Source organism: Corvus brachyrhynchos, unplaced genomic scaffold, assembly GCF_000691975.1.
Source record: "Corvus brachyrhynchos isolate BGI_N302 unplaced genomic scaffold, ASM69197v1 scaffold395, whole genome shotgun sequence".
NCBI lineage: Eukaryota > Metazoa > Chordata > Aves > Passeriformes > Corvidae > Corvus > Corvus brachyrhynchos.
The window spans coordinates 1,211,807-1,227,654 of NW_008238340.1; the positions used below are offsets into that span (position 1 = coordinate 1,211,807).

Consider the following 15,848-nt stretch of genomic DNA (forward strand, 5'->3'; position numbering starts at 1 on the left):
CGGGAGCCCATCTAAATGGGACGGGACTCGCCCGGGGTCAGCGGAGCCCGCAGCCACATTCTTGGAAACCAACGTGGCGTGCCACGCGTTTTCTTCCTGACCCGAAACAGTATCAGTGTGCTCTCACTCGCATCCGAGCTGCTCCTCTCGCTCCTGTGAGTAAACAAGAGACCGCACTGTGGGCTCGCTCAGGCTCTGCGCTTCGCACGCTAATTTAGGATGGCTTAATTTAGAATAAACATTTCTTTGTGACTTAATACCTCATTACGCACTTATCCTCGATTTTCTAAAATAGCCAGTCTGTGGTGGTTAAATCTGGAGACACCGCTGTACCCTTCAGTATTGGGAGTGGAGAATGTGACAGCAGAGCGAGCAGGCCGGGGGACTTGGCGACTTCAGTGGTCTCCTGTCACTGGAGCATAGACCAAGGGCCCTGTGTAGTATTCTGAAGCAATAAGCAAAAAATTTCTTATGCTCGATCCAAAGATAACAGTACCTCATTACATATTAACTGGATGAGAAAGGCTCTGGGGGCAAGGTCTCTTTGGTCATTTTGGGAATACCTGAGTCTGTGTTATACGGGAATGGCAGGTGAATGATGCCTCTGCATCATAAATGCATTTGTGAATTGTATTTGTAATCCAGTTAAACTGCTCAATTCACCCGTATTATTCACTCAATTTACTTTATGCACAAACCTAGTTTTCTTTCCTTAGCAATTTACCTATATGGCACAAATTTCTGATTTTTATTTTTTTTTTTAATAGAAACTTATCTGTTGAGGTGGGGGCATATATTCTTGATGAAGCCCTAGGTCTGCCCTGCTCTGCAGTATGGGAATTACTCCGGAGAAAAACAGTTCCAGTTCTCGGTAGTGGAAAAGAGAATTAAAACTTATCACAGTGTGTCTTACACTGTGGTTATGATTCTGAGTCAGCTATAAAGGAATTTTTATTTCCTGAATGTAAGCTGTCTATATTCACATTAAAATTTTCAGGAGGGTGAAGTACCATACCTTAAGCATGCATCTGAAATCTGACAAGCAGAGGCAAGGCAATTGTCTTGCTATTTAATTATTAGTTTTCTACTGGCAGTTTACCAGTTACTCCCATTTGCTGTGTAGGACTGTGAAATGGTAGCCCAAATTTTAACTGAACTTAAACTCCTTGATGAACTGTGGTTCTTTGAATATATTCCAAATAGCTGACTGTTACAATCCAAATACAGAGTTTGTCTGCTGTTCAGTTGATTTGTCTGTTGTATACCCATAGGATTAGTTTTATTTGCAAGCACCCATGATTTGACTGTTTACTAAGTGATCATAGTCTTAAATTCTTTGCCACAGAATGGTCCAGTTCTGGCTGGCAGAATGTGTAGAAAAATATCTCAAAGTTAAGAATGTAATTAATTTATACAATAACTGTAAAGAATATAATTCCTATGAATGGAAATATCTTCTGAGGCCTGTATCTGAGCATGCTTTAGTCTGTGACTCAGAGGGATACTGAACTGCACTGTGGAGGTTTGGTGCATAGTAAAGAAGATCTAATTATTTATTAAATGAATAGATTTAAACTAACCTTCTTATGAGGCTGTTTCTGCTAAGTGTTGGTTACTCAGTATTCATCTAGCTACAAAGACAGAAGTACTTGAGGGATAAGATCTAGAGAAACAGAAGTTTTAACATTTTTTAAAGTATTTGGAGCTCCAGAAAGTATATTAACAGCACTTACGTTTTTAAAGTCCAGTTGGAAGTCTGAAATACTTAAGTATTAAAAGGGGTGGCTCTATCTCAGGTACTAATGTTAAATAGAAAGTCAGAGGAGAAGAAGGAAATTACATCACATTGTCAAATAAGGAACAGCTAGCTGGAGTGGATGACTTGTAGTGCAAAAATGTGCCCCTCCTCCTGTGAATTGCTCCTGAGATTTGTTAAAGATAATGTGGTGGCAAGGTGAGCAAAAATAGGTTGTGGATTTAAGGTAGACACATTTCTTCCCCTCCCAAAAGGGGTAAGTAGGTCTTATTTTTTTTCTTCCCCTCTTTCCCATTTCTTACAACAAGTATGTAAGCTCCTTGTCAAGAGTGTTGCCTTTATAAAACCTGTCTGAAGTCTGTACTGGCATTCAGAAATCTGTACAGCAAATTGCTGTATTCCATACCCATTAAGTGAAACATTCTAGAGCATGCTTTGGTCTGCTGTGCATACCAGAAAGGTTTTCTTTGTTATGAACTTGACTTGCCTCAAATATTTGGTTGCATTGGAGCTGGGAGAACAGGGAACAGAGTAACAAGATTCTGTGTGTGATTAGTGATAGGTGTTGAGCTAAAATATATGCACATGCTTCTTAGTTTCTAAACAGAGGATTACTATTGTTATAACACAAGTATTTATTATGTATCTGTAGGAAAATGGTATGTTTGGGATATTTGCTGTAATTCATCTTACCACAAAAATCTTTCCACATTTCTCACTATGCAGATACCCTAACTGTTTATAGATACATTTGACTAATTTCAGCTTACACATAGCCATCCAGTTGAAGTCTGAAGGTATATTTGTCTTTGTAAAAAAAAAATCTTAAAATCAATATAATCTCCAATACTTGGTGTTATTCATCTTTGTTAATACAAGCAGACCTGGATGATTACACTCCTTTGCACTGTTACCTTTACAGGCAATGGTGTCAGTAGCTTCTTAAAGCACCAACAAACCTTCAGATTGCCTTGTCTTGTAAATGCCCTGTAGAAATTACCAGCCATAGTTTTTGTTTGTACTCCGTTTCTTTTGAATAACACAAACTGTAACATCTTCAAAAGTGCTTCGACCTTCCTAAATGCCATAAACTGTGCATAACTAGGTCAGACAAGCAGAGTAACTGAAAGCTCATTCAGTGCAAATGAACAGCACACAAATGTGAGATCAAGAATGTTTCATTACTGTGTAGTGTCCATTTTCTTTAGCAAATACAGTTTGATGTTATTTATGGTTAAGTCTAGATCCTTAAACTTTTAAGGACGCAGAATTGGGACAGCAGTTAACAGTGAAAACTGTTGTTCATATCTTCATGACTGACTTTTGTAATTTTTTTAAACCAATTACTAGAATAGAGTATGTACTACTCAGCTTTAGTAAGAGCATGCTGTCTAAAATACAAAGTCTGTACTCAGTTACATGTTCTTATGTCTCCCTCTTAAGATACTGTCTTCAGACAAGCTTATGCATGTTTTAAAATACAAGCACCAACTCTAGACTCCACTGAAAAAGTAACTAGGTGGTTTAGTGAAAGAGCACTACCTCTCCTGATATCCTAGCTTAAAGGCACAGAGGACGGTTTCATAACTCTCTGAAATGTCAAGGCAAATCACCTGTGAATTTGCAAAGAGGTCATTGATGAATGAAGGAAGTTTTATGGCTATATAATTTGTGCTTTATTTTTAAAAAGTAAAGACTTATTGAAACAAGTGAAAATCACCTTTTCCTAGAGTATGTAAATATTTAAGTCTGTTTCAGATGTTGAGCTTAGCATTCCAGAGAGATTTCAGAGAGGTGATTGTGCAACTATCAGTCTTGAGAGCTGAGATTTAGACAGCATTCAGAAAGCTGACACAGTAATTACTAGTAGTGGTTTAGGCGTGGGATTTGGTGGAGGTTGGGCTTCTTAACAAGCCCTGCAAGGGTTGTATGTTATCACAGCTAGCACGTTACATGTGCTCTCAAACTACAGAAGTTGTTCCCCCTCCTCTCATTTTATATATCATAATCAATGTCTCATGGTCTTGCCAGATCTTGTACACAGACTGAGGTGGAGTATGATCATTTGCTGACTAATCAGTGTTCTGTACCGGTGCTTTTTTAACTTGTGACTTGCGTTTGACTTCAGAAATACTGAAATGGACAGCAGGCATTAGCCTTAAGCTCTCTTAAGTTCTGTAATGAATTTTCTTAATTTCTTTTGTAGATTTGCTGCTAATAGGATAGGATCTGTGAGGCACAAAAAATCACTGCTCAATACAGTGTGGGCTGATAAGATGGATGTTTTATTTGGAAATTATGTTGATAAGTAATTTTAGAATTGGTGCTGTATGTGTACTGTGCTGCTTAAGTCATTTTGACAAGTGGGTCTCTCTAGTGTTCTGCTCCCCTGTATACAGTGCTTCTGCTTGCACTTACAGGACTATGTTATTGCTTCCCGGGACTCCGTGTTTTTATTTCATTTTGCTATGAAATATCTGCAGTTCCTGTTACTGGGAGGTGTCCAACTTAACTGTGTTATGCAAAAATTTCCAGGGTTAAGCTAGCTTTTTAAGGAGGTTGTCTGAAGAGGAAGAACATGGTCTTTACTAAAATCAGGAGGGCTGAATGAAGTAGGGCTGTGCTGCAGTACATAGAACACTGGTTTGGCCCCTGTTCACGTCTATTAAAGTCTCCTGTCTAGAGTTATTCTGAAATGCCTGCCTAAAATATATTTGGTATCTGGCAGTGACTAAAACAATCCCACTTCTGTTGACACAGACAGTCATTATTCAGAAAACCATCACACTCTTAAAGAGAATGGGATTACATCTCACATATCATAAATGTACACATGGTCAGAAGCTACTGTTTTCTTAAGATGATCAATACTGGACCCAATTCAAAATTGAAAGAGCACAGCAGAGTTGTTTTTTCTCAAACAGTTGTTTATAAACTGCAAATAGTGATGCTGGATTGCAAACTAATCCTCAGGCACCTGGTTTACAGTCCTGCTTAGGAGTCTGCCCATCCCTCATGCTGCAGACAAGTATAATGGATCTTTCCTCCTAAAGGAAAAGGAAGGTTACACATCTGCATAGAATGGGCAGATTTACCATAACCATAAGCTACTACCTGTGTCTGTACCGCATTTTTTGCAGTACCACACTCTGAAGGGGTTTTCTTGCCGTGTTTGCTGAGCACTGATGTAGCCAGCCCTCAGTTGTTGGTTGACTTTTCTTTAGACGGAATTCTTTTGGTGGAAGGGTATGGAGAAATTCACATTAATATTATATGGTCATGGTATTGATTCTCAAGAGAGATACAAATTAAACTGTTTTGGGTGAGGTTTGGTTTGGTAGGTTTTTTGTGTCTTTTTTTAAACAGACCGTATTGCACTTGCTGAATTTAGGATATTTGTGTAGATGAAGCAGAGACCCAGAGAACATCTTTTTTATTGTCTTTTTTATAGCCTGCCTTCAGAATGCTGACTAATTTTACATTGCCCCTTCCCCTCCCTGATGAATTTTCTAAACAAAGTCCTGTGAGTCAATTTGTTCTGTAGACTGTGATTACTTACTCAATATATAGCAATTGCCAACACATTTTTTCTATTGTAAATGGGCCAGATTAAGCATTCTTCTCACATTCAAAATAGATTTGAATGCAGCAGGGCAGTTTCAGCTGAGATTATTTCAAATCACTAGATTTCCAATTTGTTTGAAATAGCTACAAGACTTGAGGTTGTTTTGAAGTATCTTAACACTTACGTTTGTTAAGAATAGTTACTGTTTTATGTAAAATAAGTTTCAGAATTCTAATTCAAGTAGTCAATAATGCTGTTTATTGGAGCAAAGGCTATGGAAGATAATACTTAACAGCAGACTACATGTTGGCTACACTGGAAACTAAAATCTTTAGTAGAAAGATACGACTGAAGATAGCTACTAGAAGGCTAGATTGTTCTAAAAAGCTTTAAAAACTTTTTGTACATAAATAACTAGTAGTCTGTGTTCAAGAACTGAAGTTGTGGATACACAATTGCCATATATCAATACCTTAACATATTTTTCCTTTTTTCCTATGCTTTTTTTCTATGCAGTTTAGCTTTTTGAGAGAACTTGCCTGTTCTGTACTTTAATTTTGCAATCAGACTCAAAACAAGCAGTATGGTCAAGTTTTCCAGTTGGAAGTATTAGGACAGAAGGCCTTCCTACAGAGCTATATTAATTCCTTGAATAATGAAATTTCCGATGAGAGATGGAACATCAAGTTTGCATTTCTGATATTTATGTCCTCTCTCTTGAAGGGAATGAAAACTGCAGGAAACCTGCCAAGTCCTGAATATCAAGGGTTGTGAGACATCCTCAGAGAACACTGCACGATGTCAACTGCAGGGGTTGCTGCTCAGGAGATGAGAGTCCCATTAAAAACCGGATTTCTTCACACCAGTCAAGGCATGGGCAGTCTGAAAACCTGCTGGGGTACCCACAGTGGATTTGAAAAGTGAGTGAGGCTAAAATTTATCTACTGCATCTTCAAGTATATGAAATGAATGTTACGAATACTTGTGCCAGTACAGACCTATGGTTTATTTACAGTGAAGGCTTTTTTTTTTTTCTTTTTTTTTTTTAGTGCTTTCTTTAATGTGGACCCTATAGCAGTGACATATAATTTAAACCCATCAACCGAGCAACATTTGCCATCCATTGGTAAGTGCAAAGTCTGACACATACGTGTTGGGAAGTGTAAGGGATTTGTCTTGGGAAAACCCTGCGGGCCTCGCTGACACCGACGCGCTCCCGGCTGGGCCGCGCTGCCCCCTGTTGGCAGCTCAGGAAAGTGCTCCTGTTCAGGTCCAACCAACAAAACCACTTTGAAATAACACGATCGAGTTAAACAAAAACACACACACACTCCCATTCGCCTTGTACATAGGAGGCCTCTGAGTTGCCATTACACTTTGGACAGAAAAAATACTTGGTATAAAAACCAGTTGTTCTGTTGTAGTCCTATGCTGGGATCTTTGTAGTTCTCTTGCTTATGCATGGAGTCTCTTGAACTACCTCATTTAACTGGAACACTGGTCTAAAGCAATAAGATATTCTGCTGCTATCTTAACTAAGTGCATAAATACATGACCAGATAAGATCTGTAATACCTGCATTTCACTACCTGGAGACATTAAACAGACATTATTTACTGTTGCATTAGAAGGAACTAAATATACAGTGGCAAAGTCATGTGCTGTAGTGTTACTTAGAAAAGTGTCTCTAAGAATTTCTCACCTTTTTAGGGCACTCTTCCAACCAGGCTTCCATGAATGACCACATTGCTGGAAGTTGCATCCAAGTCCCATCTCAGAAATCCAGTCCACCTCCTGTAAGTCCCAAAAATGAACAGTCAGTTTCAAGATACGACGACCATCTTGTTCCTGGCTTTAGTAAACTGTCATTAACCATGGGCTGTGTTTCTGAAGAAACACCTCCTCACATGCCAATAAAAAATGGACCAATTCAATTTCTGTCTGCATCTTCTAATGATCGCAGCTCCAGGCCACTACCCCCTCTGCCTATATCTGAACACTTTACTCCAGATGAGGTTGACAAAGAGGTAGAATTCCTGACTAGCTCAGATACTGACTTTTTGTTAGAAGATTATGAACTTCCCCCTTTTAAATCCAGTGCTCCAAGCCGTCGGAGCTTTAGGGGCTGTGGACAAATCAACTATGCATATTTCGATACTCCAACAGGACCAAAACCAGAAGATGCCAACCCTACACAAAGCCTAAATGTGTACATATCCAGTATTTATCCTCCTCCACAGCAGCTGCATCGACGCCTGCGAAGGTCCCATTCCGGGCCAGCTGGATCTCTCAATAAACCCATAGTAAGACTAACTGGACACTTAAACAGGTCGTCTCCAACTTCTGATGAAGATAAACCAGAGATTCCACCAAGGGTTCCCATACCCCCAAGGGCTCTCAAACCAGACTACAGAAGGTGGTCAGCAGAAGTCGCTTCCAGTGCGTACAGTGATGAAGACAGGCCTCCCAAAGTACCCCCCCGAGAACCTTTGTCACGCAGCAATTCCCGTACCCCCAGTCCCAAAAGCCTTCCATCATACCTCAATGGGGTTATGCCCCCCACCCAGAGCTTTGCACCTGATCCTAAGTATGTCAGCAGCAAAGCTCTACAAAGACAAAATAGTGAAGGATCTTCAAATAGGGTCCCTTGCATTCTTCCAATTATTGAAAATGGTAAGAAGGCCAGTTCAACGCACTACTATCTGCTACCAGAGAGACCTCCATATTTGGATAAGTATGAGAAATTCTTCAGAGAAGCAGAGGAGAGGAGCTCTAACACTGAGGTTCAGTCCTGGTCTGGTGACTGCACAGCCACCTCAGCCCCAGTAAAACTGGACTCAAAACCCAGAATGGACATAGGTGGTCCCCTGAAACGAAAACACCTGTCCTACGTGGTTTCCCCTTAGTGTCTGGGAGCACAGTCTCAGCTCAGTTGTTTGGGATGGAGCTGAACTTTATCATGTTGCAAAGTTCTTATGGTTCACAGATAATGAAGTAGGAGCAGTTTGTCCTCTGAGAACTGGAAAGTGGATGGTAAAGTCCTCTTATGCTGCATATATTTGATATGTTCCTTAAGACTTTTTTTTTGTCTTGGTATGTAAGCTGAAAACCTACAAAGATCCTGAAGAGACATGGAGGGATAGTCACAGTTGGCCAGTTGTATGCTACCTAGATGAATGTATTTGGTAGTCACATTATTAAAAAAAAAAATTTAAAAAATCAGTCTTTGCTTAAGAGTCACTTATAAAGTAGACAACAGACCAAGTAATGCAGTACAGCTTTTGTATCAGATATTTTCCAAAATTTTTTACACAGTAATTCTACTGAGAACAGACTGTCTTCTTTTACTAGGATATGTCAGCCTGATAAGAAGGTAACTGCAAGATCTGATACCCACTTCAAGACTTGGCAGGCGTATTGGAAGTGCATTTTGAAAGATTAATCTATCTTAAAAATTAATTTGATGCTAATAGACTTTTAAAGTGAGTTAGGTTTTGTGAATTCACTTGCTAGACACACTTGGCTCAATTTTGCAGTTTTTCCTAGAAGAGACTTGGACCAGCTATTGCTAAGCCTCTGCTGCTGCTCTTTTCCTGCTGGATCCTAGAAATGTGTGAATGTGTCCTGAGCAGCCACAGGGTTGCTATTAGGTAGGCAGTAACAACTATGTGCTCACCTAGAGTCTGAAATTATGACTGTATTAAATACAGAAACACAGCACAAGCTGGTCTTGTGTTGTGGTTTCTGTTCAGTATTTTAGGGGAGGAGGAGGAGGGTAAAAAACATGAGGAAAAAACATGATTCCATTTATGAACAGTGTCAGTCCCATCTCTTGCTGCTTCAGATGCTGCTTCTTGCTGTTTAATTTTTCCTCACTGTGCCTCAGCCATTCACTGAAGTTCACTGAGGTGCCACCTTAGTAGTTTCTTGTGCTCAGTTTGGTTACATTTATTCTCTTACAGATAAGCACAAGAGAAAGGGTGCTCATTAACAGGGGTACAGAAGATTGTGTTCCTCCTAACAGAAGTAAACAAGGTGTTTACAGTTTAAACTGCTGAATGAGATGTTTGAGCTATTTTAAAGCTTACTTTTTATTTGTTTTAGTACAAACTAAATGAAGGTGAAATACATGCTATAGAAATGCACTGATATTTCTGCATTGTGTACAGTATTGAATAAAAAATAATTCACTTTGTATTTTGAATATTGTCATGTCTTGAGTTTAATAAAGTTATAAAATACTTATTTATGATACATTTTGGTTTTTGCTTTATTGAATAGTGTATGCAATTGTGCATTTTAGTTCTGCATTTACTGGAAAGTTCGAAGTCAGTAGTGTTAAATGTGCAACAGATGTTCAGCTTGCATTTAATTAGAATTAAGATTTTTGTAGAAGTGTTCAATAGGTCACATTGCACACCATTAGTTTTAATTCCACCTTACTACCTGGAAGCATGGTATCTATAGTTTTGTGCTGACAATAAAACATCCTGTAAGATTAAGTTATCTGGCCTAACATTATTAATGATTTTGGTTTTTTCTAGAGTCACCTATAGCATGTTAGCCACCATTGTACAGAAGGGAAAGGGCAGTAGTGTTCCTGTCTTCAATTTCTCACCTGGTAAAAAATAGCATGGTTAAGAGGGGATAGAAATTGTGAATACTTACCACAAAGCAAGTGCATTTCACCATAGTATGCAAGCCATGGATAAGGTTACTGAAGATAGAAAGCATCACACAACTTTGCAGGTAAATACTTGCCTTGATCTGGCAGTGTGGATGTTTCTGTCAGTGGGCTTTTTTCAGAATAAAACAGGGTACCATCCTTGGCATTTTACGGGATGTGAAAAATGTCAGATGCAGTTTTTCAGTAATGCCCAACCCCTTGGCTCTTATACCTTGAAGGATTGCTGAGCTTCATTTAGGAAGGTGCTTAAACACCTACTGCTGTGCCACAGCACTAAGAGCCCATACAGATTGGCTTCAAAATGTAAACAAGTTACCTAATCCTGTGCAAGGCTGTCAGCTATCATATTCAGCCCACAGAAAGCTCTGCTTTCCCTCCACCCCCTGGATTTTTGTCACATGGAAAAGGTAAAATTTATACTTAAAACTGCTCATATTTAAACGGAAGGTTGCAACTCTAGGACCCCAAAATAAAGTACCCTCTCAGTTACACCATCACTGCTGCAGCAACCAGGTCACCGCTGCCAAGCTGCAGCTCTTGCCTTGTAGACTGTTAGAGCTGGCACAGACTCAGTAGTTGTCATTCGAGTAGAACTCCATCTAAACCAAAGCAACTGCCCTACAAATCTCTCCTGGCTTTTGCCTCTGGGCCCCACTCCATTCCTGATACTCAAACCTCCCCCTCCCCCTTCTAGCCCAAACATATCTGGTATAAAATAGGGTATTTGTTACAGTACCTCCAGACCTGCGTATTTTCACTTCTGTTAGCAGTAGACATGGTTCCCTATAAACCAGCTAATATAGCAGCAGAAGGATTTTTAATTGAGCTGCTTCTGTGTACAAGCTTATTTTCATATTTAAGTGCTGAAAAGCTTAAAACCGTTATAAAACTTGTGCTTTTGAATGGTCTTACATGACCTTTTGTGAAATTCCTAAAACAGTTAAGACTTAACCTAACCTCCATTTGTTTCTCTCCTAGGAAAATAAATTGCATGCTCCTTTCCTGAGATATTGGTATTGGCTACTCAGTCCTGAGTATTAAAAAAAAAGTTGCTGTAATGATGTTAGCTCCCCTCTTGTGAGCTGTGTGTCAGCTGAGTTACAGCACAATGTTAAGAAGTTAACATTTCAGAAGTTAAGCAAGGAACTCCTTGGCTGTGAGCAAGACATTCAAACAGGTTACAGAGCTCACATGCCTCTTGAGTACAAGGAAAGTAACCTACAGGCAAGTCTTACGGTGTTTAAGTAACTTGGCTGTTTTATCTTTTAAATTCTGTAGTAACAAGGTCTCCCTGAGGACTTGGTCCACAATTCAGTTGTTCTTTCTGCGAAGGGGTCACTGACAAAAGCAGGTGGAAGCCTTGCATATATTCTCACACATCAGATTCCTGTTCTTTGCATGATCCAAAAACTGTATTTTGTTTTCCAAGTGAGTAATTAAGGCTGTAGGAGCTGTGGGGGAAGCTTTGCAAGTTCTGGCCAGAAGACATTTCTCTGCTCATCCCCTGGCACATGATAAGACTTGTCAGGACACAACATGCTTTTGCAACAGCCTGATCACGTTTGAATATTTAGAGTTTGGACTCACCTGGGCAAGGCCTGACAGCTTGCCTCTGAGAAGTAAGCCCCTTGCCAGCTAGATTTGACTGGAATAATCACACTTCAAAGCAGTTATCAACGTGATAAACTGAAGTTCAGAGAGTCAAGGAATTTGTGTTAAAGCACGGAAGAAAGATGTTCATGTGTGGAAAGGCAATGCTGCTCACAGCCTCCTGATTCAAGGAGCAGGTTAGCCACACTGCTCTCCCTGCCCTCAGCATTCCCCTTCTTGCCTCAGGAGCACTGTTGTGACCACCCAGCCATATCACTGAGGACTCTTTGGTGTCAGGAGGCAGCAGCTGTGCTGGGGCAAAGGGGTTGTACCACAACAAACTCCAGAGGGCTGGATGCAGCACAGCCCTAAGGTGAACTCAGGATCATTGAGATGTGTCTGGCAGCAAAGCTGGTGAGAATGGGAGGGGGGTGCCTGGGTGACTTCTCCCCCAGGCTCAAAACCGTTGATAGCACAAGCAAAAGCACAGAGTAACGAGTGACAGCAAAAAGCATCTGTCATATTCACCCTGGGTAAGGGTTGGTGTTGCCTGGTGCTGCTTGGCTGCTGTGTGTTGGCAGAACACCCTTTACTCAGCGAGTCTCAGACTGGCAAATCAACCCAGAGGAGCTGAGTCTGGCTGGTACTAATGGAAAGAATGTTTGCCTCACTATACGTTTTCCTGAAAAGAAGAGGCTGTGTTGGTACCAGGTGACTTGAAAAACCCATTAGCTTAACTTCACCATATTAACTTGCTGTTAAACAGATAAAGTCTGTAAGTAACACAGAGCTGTAGCTGATCATCAGCTTCTTTTGCATCACAAGAGATAAACCAGAAAATAAACCTGATTCGGAAGTATGCTGATTGACGACATAATTAAAATCTGCAGTCATTTAAATGTACCGATTGTTGTTGCTGTCATCAAGTTTTCCATTCACTCCCAGACTGCAACAGGCACAATTACTACCGTCCTGAAACTGCAGAAGAGCACTCAACAACATTACATTTGCTCCTGCTGCAGCCTTGGTTTTGTTTTTAAGCAGTCTGAGTGAAATGTTACGTTTGACATGATAAAGGAAAGCATCCTTCTAGTCCAGGACAAAGACACCAATTTTGCAAGGGCAGTTATTATAGTAGAGTAGTTGCTGATGGTGTTCAAACCAAGTCTTGTCAAGAATGCAGGGTTAAGATGATGGCCAGATCAGTCATGGTGGAATTCCCAACCTTCAAACTCATGATTACAGACTGTGGCCCTTATAAACACTTTTAATATTATTATAATCTGTATGTTAAATACATACTCTCTGGATTATGTCAAGAAGGAAATTGGAGATGAAGGTAAACCCTCATTTTATCTGCTTGTAGGCACTCTGCAGTTAGGTAACCTATTGATTTTCTTTGGGTGTACTCAGCGTTCCTAGGGTAAACTTTTGTTTTTAAAGTAGGCTAATCTTTTCATTTCCTGTCAGCTTGCTTTTCAGAACAGTTTATATTCATTTAAAACTGAAAACATACAGCAAATGTTCTGTTTCACACAGCTTCCTGGCACTGAAAATCTAACACACAACATTTAATTATACTTATTAATATTCGTTAAATAGCAGTGCAGAAATTTCTGGCTGCTGAGCTTGTGATTAGCATTTGTAAACTGAAAGAGGTGTTACCCCCACCCATCCTGCATCGTAATTCGGGCCTTGCATAATCCCCACCCAAATGCCTATTTTCATCCACAGAGCTCATTATGTTTTCTGAATCATAAATAGAAGCCACACCCGTCATTGCTCATAGACTGTTGCTATATTATTTATATATTGGTGTGCACCTTGATCCCAGTTGTGGTTAATTTTGGAAAAGGTGTTAGGTATTCCAAATTTTAAGTGGCATGCCACTGAAACATGGGAACCATGACTGCTATTCATTTCCTTACAAAGTGATTCAGAGGAAGACATGCTTCTTTCTGAAGATTAAAACTGTCGTCCCCAAATTATTAGCATGTGAAAGCCACAAAGGAAGAGAAGTGCAAATACAGTGCCATGAAACACCAGAAGGAAAACCATGCCAGATTATCCCACCATAGCCACTCTGAATCTGCTTAAGGATGCTAATTACTAATCACATTGAGCTATCATGATAACATACTAAGAGGCCTTCCATGCACAAAGTCTCTGAATCAAGCATGGGGTTATCAGGCCTGACACAGAATAGCTCCCCTGCCCACCACCTACCCAGGTGACAGAGAGACAAGTTCCTGTTACCTATAATATTTATTTTACCTTTGTTAATTTGTTTGTTATTTTCACAACCACTTCAAGGGCAGGGTCAGCACTACTGAGTGCCCTATGGAAGGCAACTGGAACACACAACCAACCCTATAAACTTTGCAGTGGTGAGGTGTAAGGCTCTCCAGGAACTTACCAGCTTCAAGGAAGTTCACACAAAGGACCACATCAACTCTTGCCATGTTGAGTCCAACTGCTCCATGGCAAGGTGCAAGGGAGACACCAGTGAATAGCAAGTGGGCCTCTGACAGGTTACTCATTGCCTCCCAATCCCCCCTGTATTGTCATTTACTGGCTATTAAGCAAGGTCCAGAAGAAAGAACCATATTAGGCTGCACTTGGTGACTTCATTTGTCCCACGTCATGTTGCTAAGTTATTCAAGAAAAGTTTTCCTGCATCCCAGTTGCACACCCCAGCACTTAGATCTTAAGCAATTGGAATTGGGACTGGGCTGCTGTGATGCAGAATCTACACAGCACCAGCACAGCAATAGGCACGTGGCAATGCAGAGGCCTCCAGCAACGCAGGGCAGAGGTGAGATTACACACCCTGACACATTCTGTGCTCATGCGATTCAATTGCTAGTGGGAGGCAGGGCTGTCTTTTCAGAGTAATTTCTCATCATGGTGAAAAAAACCCAATGAACTGAAGTCATTGCTTCGATAAAAGCCACGGGGACAGACAGCCCTGTCTGAGACACTTTTAAAAATGGATGCCAGCGAGGTGAGTGCCAGTGAGCTCCTGCCTTATACAGGGGCTGAGGGAGAACTGTCATGGGGCTCTGAAGAAGAAGGAAGGATGAACTGGTTAGTTCCTGAATTCAAGTTAAATGATTTTGTGCTAGTGTTTTGTTAAAGGCTGACAGTCTAAACACGTTGTTAAGAGTGAGGAGACCATGTGAGGACATTTTCTTCTATAGGTTTTACCAGTCATATCATGGTCAGTGCTGGATGCAGTACACAATATTGTTCCGTGGGAATAGCCAAGGACCCCATCACTCCGCAATGAACCTTTTCTCTGGAGGAGCAGACCTCTCCACTAAGACAGAGGCAGCAGGCACAGCCAGCAGTCCAACCTGAGCTGGAGGTGATGCAACACAGCGCACAGGAGAGCTTGAGATTGCTCAGCCTCTCAGGCTGCTGACACCTCACAGGCCATTGCAGGGTGCTCTGGACATGCTGCCTCTCGCAGGCCACGCTTCTCCCGTCATCTGAGCTTAATTGGACCAACTTGATCAAAAGCAGTCACCATGATAAGACAGGATGCTATTGCATGCCCTGGAGCAGCACGATGAGTAAGGCGGCTGTTTTACAAGCACTTCAGTTCACAATTTAACACCTGAGCTTTAGTTGGGCTAGTCAGTCACATGCAAGGGAGCAACCAATGCAACACAACTGCAGAACCCTGGCTTTCTCCAGCAGCACAACTGGAGGCAGGCAGGTTCACTGCCTGCAGCCCTGCAGGATTTGATGAGACTGAGTATTTCCCCAAGAAATAGTCACGCACAAGTGGCCAAGACCCAAAGGTAGAGAGGCCAAAGCCCCCAGCTGCTCTTTGTGATCTTGGAAATGCCTGTGGAGAGCAAGAGCAGGGGAGGGGAGGGCAGGGCAGGGCACGGGAGGCTTCATCTGTTCTCCTCGTTATGGGTGATTGGGACAGAACCATCACTGGGCACCAGCCAGGGAATGTCATCCTCAGTGTCCTTTAGTTCTTTTTGAAATTATTATTAAAGTTGTTAATGCTCTGTAGTTTTCCAAAGAGGAAGGAGGAAAGAAAATAATTTGCTGCAAGGGATTTATTTGAAAGTTGACAGCAAGGCCTTTGTCTGTCTCTGTGAGCCCATCCAGGAGATCAGAGCTGCATTATTCCTGATTTCCTAGTACAAGCATTGATTTACCTTCTACATGACTGAAAGGAAGGCAAAGTACTCCTTTGCAAACACGGTGGAAGAACAGCTGAGTAACATATC

The 15,848-nt window shown here is 41.0% G+C and overlaps 1 protein-coding gene and 1 long non-coding RNA gene across 3 annotated transcripts; one reads left to right on the forward strand and one right to left on the reverse strand.

Annotated features, from left to right (window-relative positions):
• The first annotated feature begins 6 nt into the window (after positions 1 to 6).
• On the forward strand, positions 7 to 9,577 carry ERRFI1 (ERBB receptor feedback inhibitor 1). 2 transcript variants are annotated; one of them, XM_008634269.2, is made up of 4 exons: positions 7 to 155; positions 6,045 to 6,241; positions 6,371 to 6,447; positions 7,032 to 9,577. In XM_008634269.2, exons 2-4 carry the CDS (start codon positions 6,120 to 6,122, stop codon positions 8,225 to 8,227), a joined length of 1,395 nt encoding a protein of 464 aa, XP_008632491.1. In that variant the 5' UTR covers positions 7 to 155; positions 6,045 to 6,119; the 3' UTR covers positions 8,228 to 9,577. The 2 variants fall into 2 exon arrangements, with proteins under 2 accessions (XP_008632491.1, XP_017590545.1); XM_017735056.1 differs by lacking the exon at positions 7 to 155 and having other exon boundaries at positions 199 to 6,241.
• LOC108446909 lies at positions 6,357 to 7,123 on the reverse strand. Its single transcript, XR_001862246.1, has 2 exons — positions 7,024 to 7,123; positions 6,357 to 6,583 (listed from the first exon to the last, which is right to left on the reverse strand). It is a non-coding gene; the product is annotated as an uncharacterized LOC108446909 (long non-coding RNA).
• Positions 9,578 to 15,848: the final 6,271 nt, after the last annotated feature.